Raw genomic sequence first — 25,422 nt, forward strand, 5'->3', positions numbered from 1 at the left:
TGACTCCGTAAAACACTTGTACGGAGTCATAAAAGCAGAAAAGTAAATAATTATGAGGGCTGATGTTCACCTAGGTAATCCACTTTAGTTTTTTCATATTATGAATACTAGCACACTGTGCTCACTGGGACACACATAAACTGGAGATTTGTTAATAGTCCTGCAATTATATATTTTTTTCAGTCTTTCGCCCGATATGATGTTTTTACTTCAACCAGTCATTCACTCCACAATGCTTTCATAGCCAAACAATTGAAGGAGTTGCCAGTATATATCCTATTGAAGTTCTTACAGATATCAAAAGTCAAACCTAGTCTTCTTTTTTTATTAGTGTTAGATATTGCAGATGAAAATTATGATAAATGTGTTTATAATATTATAAACACATGCAGTGTTGTTTTTCTATTTTCTATATGCTAATATTAAAAAAAAAATCACGTTGATTTATTTCCATCCAGCTTATCTTGTCAGATTGGACAAATATGGACAGTGCATTAAAAAGGCATTGTCACAACTGAAGGTCAAAACAGATCTATGAAAGGCAGGAAGGGATTGCTGGTATATGGTAGAGAGAAAAGGGGGAGGAATACTATACGAATTGGAAGCTGAGAAGGAGGATAGGCAGTTTTCTGTAATAATAATGAATTGCAAAGATAACAGCATAGCTGCAGACTCCTGTTATCTGCACCATGAAAAACACAACCTTAGGGCGCTGACCAGAAGTTTTATGCCGTGTGTGTGTGTGTGCATATTAAAGATCTTGTATTTCATTATGGTTTTTTAAATCAAGAAAGGAAAATAGTAAATTCTGTGTATTTCAATTGAATGTCCATATGGTTTGACAAAAAACAAAGAGAATGCATATAAACTAATATGGGGGCTTTGTGAAGCTGTATTTACTCATTGTGAAACAGTGTAAAGCATGGCAGCATGCTCACAATGATCATTTTAACACGCTGATGTTTATGTTTGATGATGTTTCGCTGAAAAATTCTTACCCTAATCAGTATCAACCTGCTAACATGTACGAGCTACAATTTAAACAAAGTAAAGCTTACATTGATGGGATATGTTTTTAAAGTTTTTAAATTTGTTTGTTTGTTTAGTTTGTTTTTTATCACAATTTATCATTCAAAACATGTATCCACTCTCTCTCTGTCACTCTTGGGGAGGCACTTCAAGTCCTTGAAATGAGGAACCAAAGCTGTGTAAAACACGTGTTCTCAACGATATTAATCGGTCTGCTGTTTGTTGCAATCCACTTGGCAATTGTATCAGTCAATATTTCCGAGGTAGACTTACTTCGGTCAAAAAAGAGGACAGTGGCAAAAATACATGTAGTATATACAGTCTTAATGCAGTGTGGGTAAAAATGTAGGTAAAGTAAACGATCAGTCATATAGCTGATAATCAAGCTACATATCCTTGGGGTGTAATTTGTTTTATAACTATTACATCAAATTGATCCATCCATTATCACTAATCCCTGAATTATGAAACATGCAATGATGTGAGTTATCTAAAGATTGAATTTGATACCCACCCATTATTTGTCACAGATTTTGTCACAGAGTCTTTCTTTAAATTCACAGAATGCCAATGGCCATTGAACACATTAATAATTTAAAATTGCACAGCATTTGTTTACAGTTTTTGAAAAAATGGAGGTCCAGCATCCTGCAGAAATTGAGTTCTAGTGATATACAAGTGTAACACCCATTCATAAATAAGAAAATAATTTTTCAAAGAGTAATTGACCTCCAGAATATTCTTTATTACGTAGAATTTCTTAGGTTAATCAAGCTGAAACTTGTATGAGATCACAAACTCAATTTTTCAGCTGTTAATCGATGTTCATGGCAATTTTATTATGAAACCCATCCATCCTGGTCATTCTCCCAATAATCCATCCATGGAACATTAGTGTGTGTGTGTGTGTGTGTGTGTGTGTGTGTGTGTGTGTGTGTGTGTTGGGCAGGGTGGGGTGAAGCTAAAACTGTAAAGCTAACTTGTTCCTTCAGTGAACGAAAATGAGGCATGATGCTAGAAATGACAGAAAGAGGTGCGAGTCGTAGCAGGATAGTATGTAAGTGTCTGCTTGTCCATCACAGCTGGTTTCACCTTGCAGAAGCATCACTATAATTGCTTCAGCTGTCAAACCAGCCAAAGACTCTCACATCATCAGATTTGACTGGGTCTAAAACTATTTCTTTCTCCCTTGCTAGATGTCTGTTTCATCTTCTGTTTTTTACGTATGCATGTGTACCGTCTTATATCATGATCTATCTATTGATCCATTTGGTTTCCTGCCTGTCCTACCATTTGGTTATCCTTTTCTCAACCTATGACTGAAGTAGCGTATACTCTTTGCACGGATCAATAAGTCAGACCCAGTGTGAAGTGTCTGCTTACAACACTTATTATGTCACTTGGATGCTCAGTACTGCACGACAGCAAACCTCCCATCACATTTAATCCACCTCATGACTCCTCTTCACCTTGAATACCTTCACCTTCAGCTAGGCAAGAGTCATTTTTAACTAATAAACTAAAATAAATAAATGCAAATCAAAATTTGGATTTATGGCTTCTGTTCAGTGTATATTTGCTCTAAAAATCTTAACACCAAAATTAATAAGTATCCAGTATGGTTGAAATTTCTGAATGGCAGACGCATCCATAGTTTTACACCATAAAGTAGACCATCATATGCTGGTTATTATTTAAATAATAATTTATTCAAAATAATAAAAGCAAAAACACACAGATATCGAACTCCTCACCACATGCAATACGATAGGAACAGCTGAATGCAATGCAATAATGATACACAGTAACTGCTGTACTTATTACAGAGTGGTCACTTGTATCCTTTGTTTCCTTCCTCATTGTCCCAACATCTTAGAATGTGTTAGTTGAACATGCCTAGTATTAGAGTAGATTAACTAATGTGTTGACTCTCAGATTTAAAACTGTATTGCTTACCATTTGAAAACTGGCTTAACAATTAAGTGGCCTACCAGGAATGCTCAAAGAGTTCCAGATGGGCCAGTCTGTATTCTTTTCAACCCAGACTAAATACCAAATTGACCTCAAAGAAACATCTAACGGTGCGACAGAAGACATTTACTCAGCTATGAAGGTTTTAAGAGACAGCTACAAAAAGAAAAACCACCAACTTTTTTTTGGTAGGTTTCCATTACAAAGCCAAACATTTTGAATGCTAATAAAAGTGATTAAATGTAAAAACAACAAAGACAATACTGAGAAACAATGACAATTAGCTCTAATGTAGCTTTTCATTACATCACACAATGGGAACAACACACCAGGAGTAATTTAATCTAAAAAGTATTGAGTAGTAAATTGTGGTGAAATTACTTAATTCTGATGCAAATCAGCCTACTTCAAGTATTTCTAATTCAGGAAACATTATCGTGATGCTAGTGATCTACTCTACTTTAGCACTTAATGAAGTAAACGTCTGAAATGAAGTGAATCTGCATTTGAAATTAGTGTAATTAAGACAATTGTTTTCATTTTGTCTCTAAACATGAGTTTGGAAAAGCAATGTCCACCTAAAATTACTTCTCCAGAGAGTAATTTTAAAAGGAACACCTTTCTGTTACAGAAACAACATCAGGTGAAGCATAAACATCCTGAATATAAACCTGATAAGAGAGTCGAAGAAATGTTTAAACAGAAATATATTCTAAATGTTCATTACTTGAGTGCAGCTAAACATAACAACAACATAATGCAGTGGGCTGGATGAGAGAGGTTCTAGTTTGGACACATAGAAAGTGGGGTAAGTCGCATAGTCTTAGGAAACTTAAGACAAAAAGCAATAGAATTGCTTTTTTACCCTCACGTTCAAGGAAGTGAGGGTACAAGTTTGTTAGTATATATATATATATATATATATATATATATATATTATGGCATGCCCTTTAGGAAAATATTATATATATATTCCAACCAAAGTCTGAATATATAGAATGAAACTTGAATATATAGAATGAAGCTTGAATATATAGAATGATCTTTTGAATATATAGAATGAAGCTTGAATATATAGAATGAAACTTGAATATATAGGATGAAACTTGAATATATAGAATGAAACTTGAATATATAGAATGATCTTTTGAATATATAGAATGAAGCTTGAATATATAAAATGATCTTTTGAATATATAGAATGAAACTTGAATATATAGAATGATCTTTTGAATATATAGAATGAAGCTTGAATATATAAAATGATCTTTTGAATATATAGAATGAAACTTGAATATATAGAATGAAGCTTGAATATATAGAATGATCTTTTGAATATATAGAATGAAGCTTGAATATATAGAATGAAACTTGAATATATAGGATGAAACTTGAATATATAGAATGAAACTTGAATATATAGGATGAAACTTGAATATATAGAATGAAACTTGAATATATAGAATGATCTTTTGAATATATAGAATGAAGCTTGAATATATAAAATGATCTTTTGAATATATAGAATGAAGCTTGAATATATAGAATGAAACTTGAATATATAGGATGAAACTTGAATATATATAGAATGATCTTTTGAATATATAGAATGAAGCTTGAATATATAAAATGATCTTCTGAATATATAGAATGAAACTTGACGTCACGGAGGCGCTTGCGCCATCTAGTGTTTTCCTTGTTTGTACCTGCGAGGAATGGCACTATGAGCCAGTCCGCACGGAATTTTGTGGCTCAAATTCTAAGTAATGAGGAGCTAATTAACACCCTGGCAAATGCATGTTCTGGGCAACCTAATATTTGTACTAGTGTACCGCATCGTACTACTGATGAAGAAATTTATTCACTTTTTCGTCGTGGAAGACCAAATGCAGTGAACCTCTCCGGTCAGATAACCCCTGGTTATCCAGCTAACGTTACTGCGGTCAAGTGAGCCCTCACTTACGAAGTCGCAGTCAAGCTAGCCGCCCCGCCAGCCGCACCTAAAATGTTGTTGCACTACTCTTACGCATATTACGGTATAGGTGCCGACTGGCTTAGAAACGCAGTGTTTTCTGTCCTGACACTATTTTACTTCACAATCCACTCCCAGTTTTGGTTAATCTCCACTTTCACCCCTGTGATCCACAGCCCAAATTACTGTATGATTCAGAGAAAATTAACAATAAAATTTACCCAATTTACTCAACTATACTTTTAATGTCCTCATCTTTGAGCTCAGATTACAGGAAAACTGAAAGAGGTGACGCAGATATCTCACTGGATTCTGACTCTGGGTGACCCCCACTCTGCATGCTGTGATCCACAGCCAAAATTACTGTACAGTTTTTGAGAAAATTGATAGTAAAATCTTCCCATTTTGCTTTACTGTACTCTACATATTGACATCTTTGATCTCCGATTACAGGAAAACTGTAAGAGGTGACGCAGATATTTCACTGGATTATGAATCTAGGCCATCTCCACTCTTCACCCTGTGATCCACAGCCAAAATTACTGTACGGATTTTGAGAAAATTGATAGTAAACTTTGCACAATTTACTCTACTGTACTCTATATATTCTCATCTTTGAGCTTAGATTACAGGAAAACTGTAAGAGGTGACGCAGATATCTCACTGGATTATGACTCTGGGTGACCCCCTATCCGCACCCTGTGATCCACAGCCAAAATTACTGTACGGATTTCTGATAAAATTAAATCCTATTCCATTACCAAACAAAATGAGTTCATTGAAGTATTTGCTTAGCTACAAGAAATGTCTTTCCACACACAATTTAAATTTTTCAAAATGTCATTCACACACCACCTCAAGTATCAACTTCAGTTTTAGACATTATTTATTCAGTGCTTAATCACAACAATAGTCAACTTAAGGCACTTACATAATAAGTTAAACCTTACAATAATACATACAGAGAAAAACCCAACCCAATCATATGACCCCCTATGAGCAACAGTGGGAAGGAAAAACTCCCTTTTAACAGGAAGAAACCTCCGGCAGAACCAGGCTCAGGGAGGGGCGGCCATCTGCCTCAACCGGTCAGGGTGAGAAATTACATTTCTCAGATTACTGATTTCTCATATTACTACTACACAGTTTAGATACACTCAACAAAAATATAAACGCAACACCTTTGTTACTGCTCCCATTCCCCATGGGATGGACGTAGAGACCTAAAATTCATTCCAGATACACAATATAACCATCCCTCCCAAACAGTGGTCACAAATCAGTCCAAATGTGTGGTAGTGGGCACATCTGCCATATTGAGATAATCCATCCCACCTCACAGGTGTGCCACATCAGGATGCTGATCTGACATCATGAGTAGTGCACAGGTGTACCTCAGACTGCCCACAACAAAAGGCCACCCTGGAATGTGCAGTTTTGTCTCACAGCAAAATGCCACAGATGCCACAAGCAATGAGGGAGCGTGCAATTGGCATGCTGACAGCAGGAATGTCAACCAGATCTGTCGCCCGTGCATTGAATGTTCATTTCTCAACCATAAGCCGTCTCCACAGGCGTTTCAGAGAATATGGCAGCATATCCAACCGGCCTCACAACCGCAGACCTCGTGTAACCACACCAGCCCAGGACCTCCACATCCAGCAGGTTCACCTCCAAGATCGTCTGAGACCAGCCACCCAGACAGCTGCTGGAACAATTGGTTTGCACAACCAAACAATTTCTGCACAAACTGTCAGAAACCGTCTCAGGGACGCTCAACTGCATGCCCGTCGTCCTCATCTGGGTCTTGACCTGACTCCAGCTCGTCGCCGTAACAGACTTGTGTGGGCAAATGCTCACATTCGATGGCGTCTGGCACGTTGGAGAGGTGTGCGCTTCACGGATGAATCATTGTTCACATTGTTCAGGGCAGATGGCAGCTGAGAATGTCCCAGTTCTTGCATGGCCAGCATACTCACCGGACATGTCACCCATTGAGCATGTTCGGGATGTGCTTGACCGGCGTATACGACAGCGTGTACCAGTTCCCACGAATATCCAACAACCTCGCACAGCCATTGAAGTGGAGTGGACCAACATTCCACAGGCCACAATTGACAATCTGATAGACTCCATGCGACGATGTGTTGCACTGCATGAGGCAAATGGTGGTCACACCAGATACTGACCGGTTCTGGGTCCCCAGACCCCCAATAGCGCAAAAAACTGCACATTCCAGGGTGGCCTTTTGTTGTGGGCAGTCTGAGGTACACCTGTGCACTACTCATGATGTCAGATCAGCATCCTGATGTGGCACACCTGTGAGGTGGGATGGATTATCTCAATATAGCAGATGTGCCCACTACCACACATTTGGACTGATTTGTGACCACTGTTTGGGAGGGATGGTTATATTGTGTATCTGGAATGAATTTTCGGTCTCTACGTCCATCCCATGGGGAATGGGAGCAGTAACAAAGGTGTTGCGTTTATATTTTTGTTGAGTGTATCTAAACTGTGTAGTAGTAATATGAGAAATCAGTAATCTGAGAAATGTAATTTCTCACCCTGACCGGTTGAGGCAGATGGCCGCCCCTCCCTGAGCCTGGTTCTGCCGGAGGTTTCTTCCTGTTAAAAGGGAGTTTTTCCTTCCCACTGTTGCTCATAGGGGGTCATATGATTGGGTTGGGTTTTTCTCTGTATGTATTATTGTAAGGTTTAACTTATTATGTAAGTGCCTTAAGTTGACTATTGTTGTGATTAAGCACTGAATAAATAATGTCTAAAACTGAAGTTGATACTTGAGGTGGTGTGTGAATGACATTTTGAAAAATTTAAATTGTGTGTGGAAAGACATTTCTTGTAGCTAAGCAAATACTTCAATGAACTCATTTTGTTTGGTAATGGAATAGGATTTAATTTTATCAGAAATCCGTACAGTAATTTTGGCTGTGGATCACAGGGTGCGGATAGGGGGTCACCCAGAGTCATAATCCAGTGAGATATCTGCGTCACCTCTTTCAGTTTTCCTGTAATCTGAGCTCAAAGATGAGGACATTAAAAGTATAGTTGAGTAAATTGGGTAAATTTTATTGTTAATTTTCTCTGAATCATACAGTAATTTGGGCTGTGGATCACAGGGGTGAAAGTGGAGATTAACCAAAACTGGGAGTGGATTGTGAAGTAAAATAGTGTCAGGACAGAAAACACTGCGTTTCTAAGCCAGTCGGCACCTATACCGTAATATGCGTAAGAGTAGTGCAACAACATTTTAGGTGCGGCTGGCGGGGCGGCTAGCTTGACTGCGACTTCGTAAGTGAGGGCTCACTTGACCGCAGTAACGTTAGCTGGATAACCAGGGGTTATCTGACCGGAGAGGTTCACTGCATTTGGTCTTCCACGACGAAAAAGTGAATAAATTTCTTCATCAGTAGTACGATGCGGTACACTAGTACAAATATTAGGTTGCCCAGAACATGCATTTGCCAGGGTGTTAATTAGCTCCTCATTACTTAGAATTTGAGCCACAAAATTCCGTGCGGACTGGCTCATAGTGCCATTCCTCGCAGGTACAAACAAGGAAAACACTAGATGGCGCAAGCGCCTCCGTGACGTCAAGTTTCATTCTATATATTCAGAAGATCATTTTATATATTCAAGTTTCATCCTATATATTCAAGTTTCATTCTATATATTCAGAAGATCATTTTATATATTCAAGTTTCATCCTATATATTCAAGTTTCATTCTATATATTCAAGCTTCATTCTATATATTCAAAAGATCATTCTATATATTCAAGTTTCATTCTATATATTCAAAAGATCATTCTATATATTCAAGTTTCATTCTATATATTCAAGTTTCATCCTATATATTCAAGCTTCATTCTATATATTCAAGTTTCATCCTATATATTCAAAAGATCATTTTATATATTCAAGCTTCATTCTATATATTCAAAAGATCATTCTATATATTCAAGTTTCATTCTATATATTCAAGCTTCATTCTATATATTCAAGTTTCATCCTATATATTCAAGCTTCATTCTATATATTCAAGTTTCATCCTATATATTCAAGCTTCATTCTATATATTCAAGTTTCATCCTATATATTCAAAAGATCATTTTATATATTCAAGCTTCATTCTATATATTCAAGCTTCATTCTATATATTCAAAAGATCATTCTATATATTCAAGTTTCATTCTATATATTCAAGCTTCATTCTATATATTCAAAAGATCATTTTATATATTCAAGCTTCATTCTATATATTCAAAAGATCATTCTATATATTCAAGTTTCATCCTATATATTCAAGCTTCATTCTATATATTCAAAAGATCATTCTATATATTCAAGTTTCATTCTATATATTCAAGCTTCATTCTATATATTCAAAAGATCATTTTATATATTCAAGCTTCATTCTATATATTCAAAAGATCATTCTATATATTCAAGTTTCATCCTATATATTCAAGTTTCATTCTATATATTCAAAAGATCATTCTATATATTCAAGTTTCATTCTATATATTCAAGTTTCATTCTATATATTCAGACTTTGGTTGGAATATATATATAATATTTTCCTAAAGGGCATGCCATAATATATATATATATATATATATATATCTTTGGTTTGAGAGCAAAACTCTGACTTGGAGTGTAGTTGTGGGGCAGGGTACTCCTGGGGTCCGCCAACTGCGTTTTTCACTCAGCTGTCCAGAGAATTGCAACCTTGGTCTGATTCCACACCATGCAAAAGCATCATGAATGGTGTTGGACTGAGGGCACTGCTATGTCATCCTCATGGGCTGGTAACAGAAGAGGCAGGCAGCCTGGGGATGCTTCAAAAGGTGTTGCAGAATAGAGTTGTGTGCATACTCAATTCAAGGCCAATGTAAGCTTTAGGTAGATTGCAGATTGTGAGTAGATCGTTTGCATCATCCCCATTACTTTTTGGATGATACTCAAGCTAACTTTAGCATGTAGTGCTTTAAAAATGTCTTCTACACTTGAGAGATAAACTGGGAACCTCTGTCAGAAACAGTGTCACTGGGGAAACTATGGAAGAAGAAAACATGCTGTAGTGAACCGATAAATTAGTTGTCTCTGCAGTGGAGGACAATTTGGGTAGTAGTAAAGTGGGCTGCCTTTGAGAACGTGTCTACAACTCTTTAATAACACTTATGGAGAAGCTGGCAAAACCCAGGATTCACTGATGCTGTTTTCTGGGAGAGGGAATTTAGCCACTGCTCTCATCTTTTCTGGATGTGCTTTCATTTACCCACTCTGAATTATATACCCCAAAAATGAGACTAAGAAGAAATGTGGTAATGGTTCTAGGGTCTATGACTCAGCGTTTATGTATTCTGGGGAGACATCTGGGAAGACTCTTTCCGTCTCCCCAATCAGTCATGTTCCTATATTTGTTTCTCCCCGTCCCAGTGCCAAGCCTGTCTGCCTTTGTCTTTGTCTCCATGGGTATCATACTTTTTGGGTTTTCTTGTCAGTCTCTCATCCTGTGTTCAGTGTGTTGAGTTTTTCGTCCCCTGTCCTTTTAGTCTTTATTTGTTCCAGCTGTGTTCCCTCCTGTTTCCCATCCTGTTGTTATCCTGTGTGTATTTAATAGTCGTACATTCCTAGTTGCAAAATCATAGTTCCTAGCTTATCTTTTGTTTGTTTCTATTAGTGTTTTCATATTTTATTTCGAGTACCATATTGCAGCAAATAAAGCTGCCTCCTTTAGTTCACTCTCTTTGTTTCTGAGTCCTACGTTTGAGTCATTCACCTGCCTGCCACACAGCTTTACATGAAACATGGAGCTTTGACACAGAGCTGGTTTTCTAGGAGCCTCTACAATAGCTTCCTCACATACTGTTGATACCCAGTATGAAAAAGATGAGGATGTCATCAAGGTATATAAACACTGATTCTCAAAAGTCATTTACTGGGGTTTGGAAAACTGCTGGAGTAATGGTTAGTCCAAATGAAATGACTACATATGCAAAGTTTCCTGGGGGTACTGACTGCAGTTTTACATTTATCTTATCAATACATACTAGAAATGATAAGCATTTCTGAGACCCAAATTGGTGAAGATGGTGGCTCCCTGCAAAGGCTATAAGGTTGTACTGTTTGAGGGGAGGGTGTGTTTATTCTTGATTGTGATCTGGTTTAGACTTTTATAGTCAATACATGTTTTGCTTCCACTGGTGAAGAGGATAGCCATAAGATTGCTGCTTCTAAGGACTCCTTAACCTATTTTTCTATAGCGTCTTTCTCTGGCTGTGACAGATTCTATAATTTGGTCGTCAGGATGGGTCACGGTCATAGTGAAAATGTGTCATGTGCAGTGTTGGTCAAGTTACTTGAAAAAAGTAATCAGTAATTAATTACTGATTACTTCCCCAAAAAAGTAATCCCGTTACTTTACTGATTACTTATTTTCATAAGTAATTAATTACTTAGTTACTTAGTTACTTTTTAAAAACACGATTTACAACCTGAAGAGGTGATAAAGCGATAGATCTTTCAGCCCAATTCTACTTTTTCTGCATAATCCATCATACAAAATGTAATCAAATGGAAAAGTCTCTTTTTTAAACTTGTTTTATCAGTTTTAATCTTTTAACTTTATGCATCAAGCAAAAATTAAATTATATGCAACATTCTCTGACTTGAATAAATTAGTTTAACATTTAAACCTATTTTCTACACATTCCAGCACATAAAATAAAATATTTTTTGTGTTTACGCTCACTCTTTCAAATAGATGCAAGTAAAACACAGCAGAAAATAAATAAAGTCAAAGACTCAGCGGTCCTGTTGCTCTATTTTCACCTGTAAAGCAGGACTGCGGTTACAAGTAACGCGTTACTGCCCATCTCTGGTCATGTGTTGAAAATGAGAGTGTGTTGAGGCACCTAGACCACAGTAAACCTCTGGCAGAGAACAGAGGTCAGGATGGAGAGTGGCTAAGGTCAAATGACAGCTGATATGGCTGACTGAAAGCAAGTGGAAAGACAAAAGTAACACCAACTTGCACGAGAGACTACATTGGAGCTGTTTAGTGGCTAGCTAATCCTTAAATTGTCCATTAAAACTGTTAAAATTATCTCGGAGAGCAAAATTTCACCATTGCGATCCAGTGGTCACATGAAGCTGCAGTAGCATAGCTGAAATAATCAGATATGCTGCCAGAGATTGACATGTCTATGAGCAGTACTCTCCCAGAGTAAAGAGGTCATCAAACTCAGCTAACAAATCATTAATAGGCATGGGTCCTAATGGCTAAATAAACTTTCATGAATAAATGTATCTATTTATTTTTTCTAAAGGCCTTCTCTTTAAAAGACTAACCTGGGGAGAATCTATAGAAAACAAGCAGGGTTGATGACTAAAAGGAAGCAATTGCTGAAGCAATTACCCACTACCAATATAACCTCCCTCAGCCTCAAGCATGGGGGAAGAAGCATCACAGAAGGGAGGTGGGGAATCTTTTTAGGCTTGTAGGGGTTTTAGCTGCGGACTGAGACAAAACTAAAAGTGCTTGGTGAAGCTAGAGATTGGAGGAGAGCTCTGATTACAATAACTTGTTTTGGGATGTGATTTTGTTCCAGCAATGTGCAGATAATCTGTTGACTGAGTATAATCCTTGGTTAATAAGGTAATTTTTTAATTGATGCAAAGCCTGTACCGGAAGCATCAATCTAAAACCACCCTCCCCTTGTACATATTCAAGATCATTGCAGCTGTGTTTGTCCATTCTTCCAACTGGTTCAAACATGACTACCGTGCCTTTGTGGTTCTCCTGTGTCTCATTCGATCATTTTGTCATAATGAACTCAAAATGGATAGACCTTTATATGTAGTCCACAACTGCAAATCAAATTGTTTATTAACAGAGGCTAATCTGAGCAGTGAATAATTGTTGCAGACAACTAATGAGTGGGCTAGAAGGTCAGTGTTCAGTGTCCAGTTCCAGTGAGATTGGGGGATCCACAAAACCTTTTCAGAGAAGCCTTGAAGATCTGGAGCACATACCAAGGGGTTTCTAAAGACAGAAACAACAGATAAGTTACAAGGAATTAAAGAAAGCATGAAACAAGTGAAGCTTGATATTACTGCTACAGCAGTTGAACAACCTGGTAAAGGTGGATGAAAGAAGGTGGTCTTTATATACAAAGGATGAATAATGGAAACCAGGTGTACACTGCCTCCCAGTCTTGATTAACTGCCACACCCCAGAGTGGCAACCTGTTATGCCTTCATGAGCAAGAATAAGGGAGAAAATGTGAGTGAAGGCACAGAGACCATGACACTACTAAAGTAGCTTTTTTTTCTGTCAGAGAATGTTTAATTTTTCAGATTGAATCTTCAATTGTTCATTTTTTTCCCCACCACAGTGCGTGTGTCAATTGTGTGAATAAACAGTTTTCAGCTTCTACACAGTAAAAGTAAATGACTTTAGCCCGGGGACTGTAGTCTAGTGAGGACATTAACAGTGGAAGCTTGATATCATCACCAAAGTGCTCCTGGCCAAGGGCTTCTTTCCTATTTCTTTTTTACGTCCATCTGTTTTTTGAACACAGATCTGACAAACATCATGAGTTCAGTTAATTTAGTCTTTGGCTTGAACACTTTATCCTTTCAGCCTCTCCGTATGGATTGGGAAACCAATCTTTTGAAGTGCCCTTGAGCAAATCTTGTCTGGAAAACTTCCCCTATACTGAAACATGTTTGTTATTTGGTCTTTGGTGTGTATGTGGTGTGTAACTTGTTATACTTCACATCAAAAATTGCTCTTTATTCGATTTAATTTGCCAATATGTCCTTGAGCGAAGCATTGTGCTTATCTTACTCCACCAAACTGTTTAATCACCTTGTATTATTTTCAGCTTCACACAACCTTACCTACTGACCCTTCAATGCACCTGTATTCTCTGAAAGAAAAATACGTTTCTGCTCACTAAAATTAAATTGCTTTTTTTTTTTATCAAAACCTGAAAATGGATGTGTCGCTCTGTAAACATTACATTCTGTTTATTTTAATATGTATTAAACATGTGAAAAAAAAGACTAAATAAAAAGTTTAATACAATTTTCTATGAAACTTTACTGTGCAATGCTAAAAAAGGAGTGTACTTTTATTCATTGATTAGCAAAAATGGCTGTCTCAACAAGCTTTTCAAGAGCTTACTTGATAACCCTGAAACAGGGAAGTCTAAATACATGGTTATGTTAGTGCTTATTACAAAGTAATCACAAATTCATTGATTTCATGAAATTTCTTAAGAATATAGTAGGGCTCTATCCAAAATTTTCAGTGTACATTAATCATTAAATGAGTAACTGTGAAAGTTCAAATTTTGTGTTCAAGAAGTTGTATTTTATTGAATGTTTTACCTTGTTTACCTACAGAGTACGATGCTCCGTACTCACTCAAGAGTAAATATTCAGTTGTTATACAAGAACCTTTATTGCTTTTGATTGAAAAGCTGGTGGATTAAAAAACTGTGTTCACAAAACAGTCACTGAGAAAGTTAAAAAAACAAAAACAAAATCATCTAATGGCAGCTGAAGCATCAACCTAAAATCACCCTGCTCATGTTCATAATACAAATCCTTGCAGGTGCGTGTGTCTATTCTTTCCAGTGCTTCCAGCATGACTAGACTGTGCTAATGGTTCTCAGGTTGGAATCCCCAACTCGGACCCTAACTCTAGAGGCCCCCAGAGGTGTGGAGGTCAGTGCTGGAGTGGGAGATTTTACGGCATCTTGTAGAAAAGACCTCCTCTTGCAGTCCTCAGAAGGAGAGGTGAGTGTGAGCTTACATTGTATTTGTTTATGCATGTGTGTGTTTGCATGTAAAACTGTTTGTGTACATACTGTTATGTTTTACTGTGTTGGGTATCTGTGAGTGTTTGGAAGAGAAATGGAAGTTAGAAGCTAGGGTGGGCGATATATTGAATATACTCAATGTATTGTGGACTTTTCCACGTACAGTGGTTAAAATGGCTTTATTGTAATCATCGAGTATAAGTTGCCATGGTTATATTAAGCTGTCTGCAGGTAATTTACTGAGTTTTTTTTATGAGTTTTTTTATGCCAATGCTGCGAATGTATTATTAACCCGTAAAATGTTCACTGCGTTGAACATGGGTGTTTATATACTACCAGACAGGGACAATATGGTGACAGCGGGAGTTTCAGACAAGTGAGGGAATGAGACTCACTGTCGTTTGGATTTTACAAGGAGGATGTTGAACAAAATCCGATAATTTGCAAAATGTGCAGTTAAACTATTCCTGCAAAACGTAGGCGTACCAGAAATGTATCCCACCAGCTGAAAAGTCATCCACTGAAAAATTCAGTCTGTTCACACACCAAAGAAAACATTAAATAAACCAACAGTGATACTTGTGACTGTTCTTGGTCAGTCATTTTTATAACCACTGTCTTGACTTTTGTTTCTGTAATTTGAGGTCATCACATTTTTTATTTTACAATTTTTATATGTTATAAGCTCAAAAGAGCACCTTTTTAATTTCGGTTGTTTTATTTTTCCCCGTGAATTCTTGCTTAATGTCCTTTTTTTTCCTTACTATGATCTTTTGTTTGTTAAAGAAAGAGACATACTGTGACAGTATAGTCATTTGTGAAAAACCTTGGTGGGCAATGGATGGTTAAAAAGCGGTTAAAATGAAAGATTTTAATTAATTCAGTTTTTTTGTATTTAAAGTAGAAAAAAAATATTGAACGGTTGATTTGAATGAGTACACAAGTGCAATTTTAGGCACCATGTGGTTGAAAATAACATTGCTTTTTGGAGGTTATTTAAAAAATATCGTGCTAAATATTGTGTCTCGTGATATAGCCAAAAGATATCGCGATATTAGATTTTCCTTATATCGCCCAGCTCTATTAGAAGCTGACAAAAATAGCTATATTTATATGTGAATACAAGAGAACACAAACCAGTTGGGTGTTTTTGTTAGTGTGTGTGTGTGTGTGTGTGTGTGTGTGTTCTTTAGACTCTGTGGCACTTCATTAAAGTACCTTATTAGGCTAATGAGCGTCATCAATCCATGCGACCTTGTCCTCCTTTTTCTCCCCTCCTCTGCTCATCACTCCTTTCTTCCTCTTTTCTATTTGGGAAAAGTGACTTCATTAAAGCTGGTTTGATGAGATTCCCTGTCAGTTGTTGCTGCTGTGTGTGTGTTTGTATGTGTGAAGTGTCATTGTTAGCCTGTTATCTCACTGTCAAGCTCTTTGCATAGCAGCCTGCCACATTGCGTGAGCACCGAAGCAGACTTAGCCATTATCCTTATGTGTGGCTGTAAGTGTGTGTATGTAAGTGTGTGTCAGCCTGCCATATTGCATGTCCGCTGGAGCATAGTGTGTCATTAACTTACTAATTAACAGAAGAATGACCCCCACTCGTTGCACTCACTGTCATTGTCAGTCACACTCACAAACTGACTTCTACTACAAATACACACACTCACATTTTCTCACACACACACCAACAGACACAAACAGGTAAAAGTTGGGTTCTCTTCTCCATTTCTCATTTCCTGTGTTTTATCACAATCTTCTCTCTTCTTTCTTCTCTTTCCTTCTGCTGCTGTTGATTCTTACTGCCTTATTCTCATTTCCTTATCTTTTTTCTTCCACCGGGCCTTACTTGGAAAAAGTACATAACAAAAGCTACATATAACATGATATTGTGGATACAAATTCTAACTTTAGCATATGATAAGAATACAGTAGTCATAATAACAAAATGGGAGAGCTAGGACAACATCTATAGGATTACCCCAATATATGTAGTCATACGGACTATACAGGAGTGAAATTGTTGATGATGTGTAGAGGGCATGGTGAGGTTTAGTGCACTGTATTGTCGTTATAGTAAAAATGGCATAATAAAACTAAATGAACATAAACACCTGTTTTGCAGACAGTGTAATGTGTTTGTATCTGGACAACAGTCCATTTATCTAAACAGTAATTGCAGATCAGGCTTTGACAAATTGCACAGACATTTTCCACAGTATTGTGCTTTATTGTGCAAATTTTGAAGTCATGTTTAATGACGTATGAAATATATAATGTAGGTATCTAACCGCACAATCGTAAGAGTGTCTGTTATTTCACAATACTATTTTTATTGCCAGGACTAAATTATTTAAAATGTTTGTATCTCCAGCTAACTGGAAACACTGTCACTTCATAGATACTAAATTACCTTTGGTTTATTTAAACCTGGCATATGTTTAGTTTTTAGGCTAACAGCATTTTAACTTTAAACCCACACCACCACAGTAGAAATTCCGTTTAAAGACATGAGTTTGATGAACCAGATTTACTAGTACTTTTCTGTTAATTGCCTGTTCCACCCAGCAGAGGCTGTCAGTGTTTTTAACAATGCCCAGTCACTCCAGCTTGCCCCATCAGCTCACTTGTTCCACTTTACTTATGCTATGTGTATTCGTACTCTCGGTTCACCACTTCACTTGGTAACTCAACTAACAATCCAAGAATCTTCCACAAGACACAAGCAAACAGATTAAGTTAAAATTATTATTTTAATTAATGATATTTTTCCAGAACAAATAGAGGGAAGAATTGTAACTTTTAATCTGTTTCTAATATAAATACTGTAAAAATCTAATACGCTGCATTTAAAGTACTTTCAAGACATTGCACCTCGCTGAAAGAAAGCATGACCACAACAACAGAGCTGTCAGGTGAAACAATGGAAGGGATTATCCATATAGTCTAAGAAGGAAACCAATATCAAAAATTTATATCATTTACTACACAGAATCAGTTCTATCTATGATTTGGTTCAAATACAAACAAAATGAGAGGGTTATAAAAGGAAAATATTCAGGTAGACAAACGATATCAAAGGATATCAGTGGACTAAAGTGAAGCAATTTTGGTCATTGGATGACTGGATGAAAGTAATGTTTAACAGTGATGAATAACAAATCTGCTTTAGCAGCGGAGGTGATACTAAAACTTTTAAAACTGAGAAAACAAGCAGTTTTCCTCACTCATTTATGATCGGGATTTTTTATGCCATATAAAGGATCAGAGCATGTGGGAATCATTACATTATCAGTAAATGCACAGGTACATGCTGAAATGTTCTCATTCTGTCCAAACATTAGCTGTAAATTTGGGTTAATGAAGATGAAGGATTTTTTCAGAATGATAATCCCACCAAGCAATGTTTTTTTTTTTTTTTTTCGTTGTTGTTGTTTTCAGAAAAGGCATTTCAGCTCAGTAATATGATGACAAGTAAAAAGTCTGGATGTCAATCAGAAAATTGTTTTTGAAAGGAAAGGATCTATCCTGGAAGAAGGATATTTTTCCCTTTACTTCAAATAGAAAAAGAAACAAAAAACATCCTATGAATACATTTTTTGAGGAGTGCCAGAGGGAAGCCAGAATGTTCAGCTACTAAATAAAAAAGCGTTTTATGTTGTGTTTATTATTTCTTTTGTGTGTTTATTATTTTACCCATGGGTTGTAACTTCCACTCAAAAGAGATTTTCAGAACATATAGTTTTCACTCAGATGACAGCAGTCTGTGTGACATACATGGCAAGCTTACAGGGAGTTCTAAAGGAGGTTATGAACTTATTGAGTGTTCAGAAGTATTAAAAATCCCCAAGGACTGTCTGGTTCCAGTGAGTGGGTACTCATTCGAACAGTGAAACATTTCTAGGGACAGAGAGTGCGTGAGTCTGCAAGTTCAGTGGCATTTGTTTTTATCCTGTTAGGATTGTTGTTAGGATGTGTGTCATGCATGGAGAGGAGACATTCAATTGCCTGCCTTGCAGTGCCGATGATATATTTAAGATTGTCTTTTAACCAAGTTCATTGTCAGAGAGCATCATGAAAGTTTTATTGCGAGACAGATGATTTTGAATATGTGCATATTGCTGATTTTTTTCTGATGTGGCTTGTGTGACTACCATGTAGTTGTTTCTGTACATTCTTACAGCTTCAAAGAATAAGAAAATAATTTTGACAAGGCTTTTCCCTCTTATTTCATCTTTCCCTCTACAACTTTACTTTTCAGCAAGTCTCTCATTCTGTCTATCATTGAATTATTACCTCATCTTATTTTCCTTTCTCTCATCATTTGTCTCATTCCTCACCTTTCCTATGCCCTACTTCTCCTTTCTTTTCTCCTCTTGTTTTTTGTGTAACCTTCTCTTTCTACATCTTCTTCTCTTCCTCCACCTCCCTCTTCTCCTCTGCAGCCCCTCAGTCCTTCATCTCTCAGTAACCCAGCCTATCTAATTAACTTTCCACTGCTAGGGTTATACATCACTGTAGCTGTCACTTCACAAGAAAAGGGGAGGGGAATTTTAATTCTTACCTCTTTTCTGTCATCTCTTCCTTTCTCTCTCACTCCCTCTGTTTCATATGTTTAGTCTTTGGTCTCTTTGTGGTCTTTGTTCATCCATTATCTCTCTCTGTTTCTGTCTCCATCTCTGTCTGTCATCCCAGCATAAATAGATGTCTCCCTATTGATGGTGAACATTAGCATGAGGCAGAGTGTAACAAGGGTTTTGGTGTGGGCCTTTAGCAAGACTTGATACCATGAAAGGCTTGAGAAAATGAAGGATTTGTGGTGCACTGCTTCTCAACCTCCTCACCCTTTATTACAGCACTTGTCAGCTTTAGATTAACAGAAAGAAAAACCTTGTTCACCAAAGGTATAAGTTTTGAAATGCTAAAGAGGGCTTATATAAAAAGCTTTAAATTATCAAAATATAGAAATGAATAAGGTCACACTTGAAAAGAATACAGCTTGAGTAGAAGATGTGAATGAATCTAAGAATAATTACTGTGGAAAAACGTGTTATCATGGTAAAATCTAAACTCCAAACAGTATCCTTAAGAGAACCGTCTGAAGCTGCAGTTTTTTACTACTAGAGTGCAGGAGCACATAATGCTAATGGTTCAAGCAAGGGTCTAAGGCTGTGGCAGGCTTTTGCAGATTTCTACAGAGTAGCCAAAGGGAACACATGTTCAGCTGATCACTGTATCTGAAAGTGAGTCTGTTCCACAGCAGGAAGCACAAATACTCTATCAACGTCCAAGTACGGTGCAACTCCACAACTTTAATTACCAGTGCCATGGCTAAATACCCGGGGTCCAACTACAATTCCTTCATTTTGAAATATCATCAACCTTTTTCCAGAAAATGAAAGATGGTGGTAGCGGTTTTTATATGATTTTTTTTTCTTTGGGAACCCCTCATAATGAATTAACTTATTAAGCTTGTATTTATTTTCTGTAAGGAGTACATTATATTTGGGGTGTCACCCTGGTCAAAAACATTGTGGCTTCATGTCAATCTTCACATGGAATAATTAATCATGGGTCAATACTGAAGCTTACAAAGTTTCCACCTACTTATTTAATGGATTAGGTTTGCCTGCATTGATTTCAGTCTGAAATACATACCTTGCAAAAGTCTGGAGCCAATCATCTTTGCTTTACATTTTACTAGAAAAATAAAGAATAGGTGCAAAAATGATGAAACTATAGTATAGAAGGCAAAACCAAGTTTGTACAATTTGAAGAGGCTTGTTGGTATTTTAAAGGGACCACCTTTATCCTTCAAAACAGCCTGAAATGTCTTAAGCAAGATTTCTTCTGATTTCATAAAGTAGTTCTTGAATGACATCCAAGGTTTCTTTTTATGTTGGCTGTCTTTTGTTCCCTTCTCGGTCAGGACGAACCCACACTGCTTCAACAATGTTGAGTTCCAAACTCTGGAGAAGTCCATGAATGATAGTGTTTCACTGTGTTTTTATATTCTTCAGGAGTATGTTTGAAAATCATTGTCAATCTTAATAATAAAGCCATGGCCAATCAGATGCTGGCATTGTATAGTAGAGCAAAGGCTAACTGTACTTAATGATAATTCCATCAAGTTTGACAAGATCTCCAAAACCACTGGATGAAATCCAGCCAAAACATGACAGATCCTCCACCAAGTTTTCTATATGGCTTTAGACACGTGGTGTTGACCTCCTGTCAGAAGAGAAATGTCAGTCTTGGCTTTACTTGATCTCAGTGTAACATTTGATACAGTTGACCACAACATATTACTCAAACTACTGGAGAGCTGGGCAGGTCTTTCAGGAACTGTACTAAACTAGTTCAAAACATACATAGAAAACAGGAAATACTTTGTATCAATAGGTAACTTCACATCTGAGCAGACAAGTATCACATGTGGAGTTCCCCAAGGTTCCATCTTGGGACCCCTTCTGTTTAACATTTACATGGTCCCACTGGCACAGATTATAAAGAACAACAAAATAAACTATCACAGCTATGCAGATGACACACAAATATATATCACAATGTCACCAGGAGACCGAGGCCCTGTACAGGCTCTTGGTAAATGCATTGAGGAAATTAATGACTGGTTGTGCCACAATTTTCTCCAGCTAAGCAGAAACAAAACTGAAATAATAGTCTTTGGAGCCAAAGAAAAACAATTACAGGTCACCAGAGAACTTCAATCTTTACACCTAAAACCACCAACAGGGCGAGAAATTTGGGTGTAGTGATGGAGGCAGACCTAAAGCTCACTAAAGACCTCTGAGGTCTTTGCACTGGCTGCCTGTCCGTCAGAAGATAGACTTTAAAGTTCTGATGCTTGTCTATAAAGCTCTGAATGGTTTAGGACCAAAATACATCAGTGACCTCCTGACCCAGTATGAACCTTCCAGATCCCTCAGGTCATCTGGATCCTGTTTTTTATCAGTTCCCAGAGTCAGAACCAGACATGGAGAAGCTGCATTCAGCTTTTATGCTCCATATATCTGGAACAAACTCCCAGAAAGCCTCAGATCAGTTGAAACACTCAGTGTATTTAAATCTAGGTTGAAGACTCACCTGTTCTCAGCTGCATTTGAATAAACCACCAAATTCAAAATTTACATTTCAACTACTGAATTCATCTACTGTTCCTTTCTTGCTTTTTTTCCCATTTTAAATCATGATTTTTATTTGTTTTGGTTTTTTAATGTCTCTGTAAAGCACTTTGAATCACCTTACTGTTGAATTGTGCTAAATAAACTTCATTTTATCGTTCCATGAGACCAGTTCCCACTGATTTTTAGTCCAGTTCTTGGGTAAGTTGTGTAAGACTACCTCAGCCTTTTCCTTCCTTAAGGAGAAACAGGGAGTAACACTTCCATTGAGACCATCAGTGTTGGTCAAGTTACTTGAAAAAAGTAATCAGTAACTAATTACTGATTACCTCCCCCAAAAAGTAATCCCGTTACTTTACTGATTACTTATTTTCAAAAGTAATTAATTACTTAGTTACTTAGTTACTTTTTAAAAACACGATTTACAACCTGAAGAGGTGATAAAGCGATAGATCTTTCAGCCCAATTCTACTTTTTCTGCATAATCCATCATACAAAATGTAATCAAATGGAAAAGTCTCTTTTTAACTTGTTTTATTAGTTTTAATCTTTTAACTTTATGCATCAAGCAAAAATTTAATTATATGCAACATTCTCTGACTGGAAGAAATTAGTTTAACATTTAAACCTATTTTCTGCACATTCCACCACATAAAATAAAATATTTTGTGTGTTTACACTCAGTCTTTCAAATAGATGCAAGTAAAACACAGCAGAAAATAAAGTCAAAGACTCAGCGGTCCTGTTGCTCTATTTTCACCTGTAAAGCAGGAGTTGGGTAGGCGGAGGTTTACCCTGGTGCAGGTGTGCTGCGGTCAGTGGAAGGATATGGCAGCTCTGTGAGTTTCCCATTACGTCGTAGCTACTCGGTGCTTCCTTGGAAGTTTAGGGTTTTTTTCGCTGTAAAAAGAAGTTTTCTTCCCACGCACAGCGGACACTAATGTTTTTGTCACTTTTTATGGAATCAAACTCAAAGTAAGGTCAGTACTTCCACGCTTTAAACGCTGCACGCTCATACTCTCTCCTGCACTCGATATGTGATCCACTGTTGATCTGCACACAGCTGTTGTCACCAACGGCGCACTCGCTTACGTCACTGTCGTGAGACATTCTCGCAAAAGATTCACGGTTTTAGTAACGCAGTAACGCAGCGTTCCTATGGGAAAGTAAAGGTAATCTAATTACCGTTTTTGCAATAGTAATCCCTTACTTTACTCGTTACTTGAAAAAAGTAATCGGATTACAGTAACGCGTTACAAATAACGCGTTACTGCCCATCTCTGGAGACCATTACATTCAGTAAACAGTAGATGGGCCAGGTGTATCTCTCAGGTCCAGTGTCTTTGCTGGATTTTCTATTTCTTAATGACTTTCAGATGCTGTTCACTTACTGTAGAATTTTTTTTTAAATCTGCCACTTCCTCTTTTGTCCACCTCTTGTCCAGTTTCAACAAGGGAAAAAATATGTGTTTTTGAAAACAGTTTTTTCCCAAGTCATCTATAATGCGTTGGACATCAGCATGTGTCATTTAGTTAGATGCCTTTTTATGTTTAACAATTCATATGTCAGTGTTAAGTGCCCTAACAAAGAAAAAACATTCCCTTGAAAATGGCCAGATACAAGGACTGGACTGAAAATGAGTGAAATTTCCAAAAAAAGAAACCAAAAAAGTTAATAAACCATTGCTCAAGAGCACTTAAAAAATTAGAAGAAAGTATAGATCCCTGAAAGAAAAACATAAAGAAATAAGGGTTGGCTTGAGGCTTTTCCTCGGTACCATTCTCCATTTTATTTCTACCTCATATGACTTGCTAAACTCAAGAGAGTGATAATGTCCACAGTATAATAAAAGTGACAAAATCCACATAGGCTTGGGTGGATATAGTACATGGATCAAACACAGAAATATCAACTGGGAGATTGCAGTTAAATAAAGACCAGTCTGGTTTGAACAGAAACAAAAGTGACTTTTCATTTGGGATGATAAAACCTAAGTGCTATATTAAACCTTAATAAGGATCTGGAAATGGGCAAAAAAAAATCTGAAACATAAAAGGTGGCAATCTCATAATTGCAAAACACATATCATATAATATACAGAACTAGAAAAAATCAAACACAACCAGGCACACATGGTGAAATGTGCTGAGCATAATCTTCAGAACAAAACGAACAAAAGTAAAAGGTTATCCAAAGTAGTGCATTCAGTAAAATGACGTCAATTTGTTCAAATCTTAATAAATTTTTCATGGATTACACTATTTTAAATAAGGTTAAAAATATGCTGTTTTTAAAATAGATTAAATTAAGAGCACATTATGAAGATAGATGATAAATATACCCAAAAAGAGGTCAAATAAGATATGAAAAAGTGGCATATTTATTGCATTACTTTTTTGCCTTCATGATTGCCTTTGATGGCCTTTGGGACACTGAAATGCTGGTCATCCAGTTCATATTCACCCCCCTGAGCTTGTGGAGTCTCTGCTGTCATCCTGAGTCAGCCAATTCAGTGCATCAGGGATTCATTTGTGGCCTGTTGAGCCTTGACCAGAGCACACACAGGCATAGCCAGATAGCTCTATCATACTGTGTCCTCAATGTCAGTCTCATCTACTCAGTTTGTCTATTTTTTTTTTTTAATGAAGTCACTGTCACCAAATCTGGTTCCAAACTGTGTACCTCTGTTAATGTTTTGAAATCATATAAGCCTATAAATTAAGTATGATGATGTTAAACTTTTTAAACGTAACCTACAACATCCATCACTGTGTATCGCAGTGTTTTCTGTCTAGCCAATTTCTCTTATTTGCTCTCACATGAACCACCTTCGTATTGTTTCTTCCAAATAACATTCACTTTTTTTCATCTACAGTGCCTCTACCTACATGGAAAATATATGTGTCGCGGGGTCCTCTCCTAAACTTCTCCCAACAAATGCAGGCGTAGTCAGGAAGCATTCAGTGTGGATAGTTTATTCGGCCGGCCTCCCAGGTGCACAAAAAGATTATTTACAAAGAAAATAGAAAACTAACTCAATTCAACACAAAACAAACATCTGTACAAAACACAAGCGGCTGAGCCAGTCTGCATGTTACCCTCTCTGTAACATCTCACATAATGCCCAGGTAGGCCCTGACAGCCTTCTTTTATACCCCATTGCCCCTCCCACTAGGCATAATAGTCATCCCTTCACCATTTCTTTTCCCAAAACACTCTTTTTTTCCTCAGCTTATTTCCAGCTGTATTCCTACAATACATATATATGTGTATACAGACATTTATGGCCACTTCCAGGCAGTCTACAGTGTTTCACAATAACAAAAAAACCAAACAAAAATAATGCAGTTCATGTGACCTTTCAAGCGCGTGCGAACCCACTATTTGAACCCCAGAACACCATACCATCGGCTTGCATAACCACTCGTCTTATTGGCGATCACAGAGAGTATGC

At 37.0% G+C, this 25,422-nt stretch overlaps 1 protein-coding gene across 1 annotated transcript in view; it reads left to right on the forward strand.

The window, feature by feature from the left end:
* Window positions 1–25,422, forward strand: part of LOC146708102 (zeta-sarcoglycan-like) — a 379,840-nt gene that overhangs the window by 336,037 nt on the left and 18,381 nt on the right. The window contains exon 7 of the mRNA XM_085459840.1: window positions 14,682–14,805. Within this exon, the coding sequence (XP_085315966.1) occupies window positions 14,682–14,805 (124 nt within the window). The remainder of the gene's footprint in view (window positions 1–14,681; window positions 14,806–25,422) is intronic.

This window comes from Copadichromis virginalis, linkage group LG6, assembly GCF_057382275.1.
Source record: "Copadichromis virginalis isolate Kocher_CV1m ecotype Utaka linkage group LG6, C_Virginalis_male_GT1.1, whole genome shotgun sequence".
NCBI lineage: Eukaryota > Metazoa > Chordata > Actinopteri > Cichliformes > Cichlidae > Copadichromis > Copadichromis virginalis.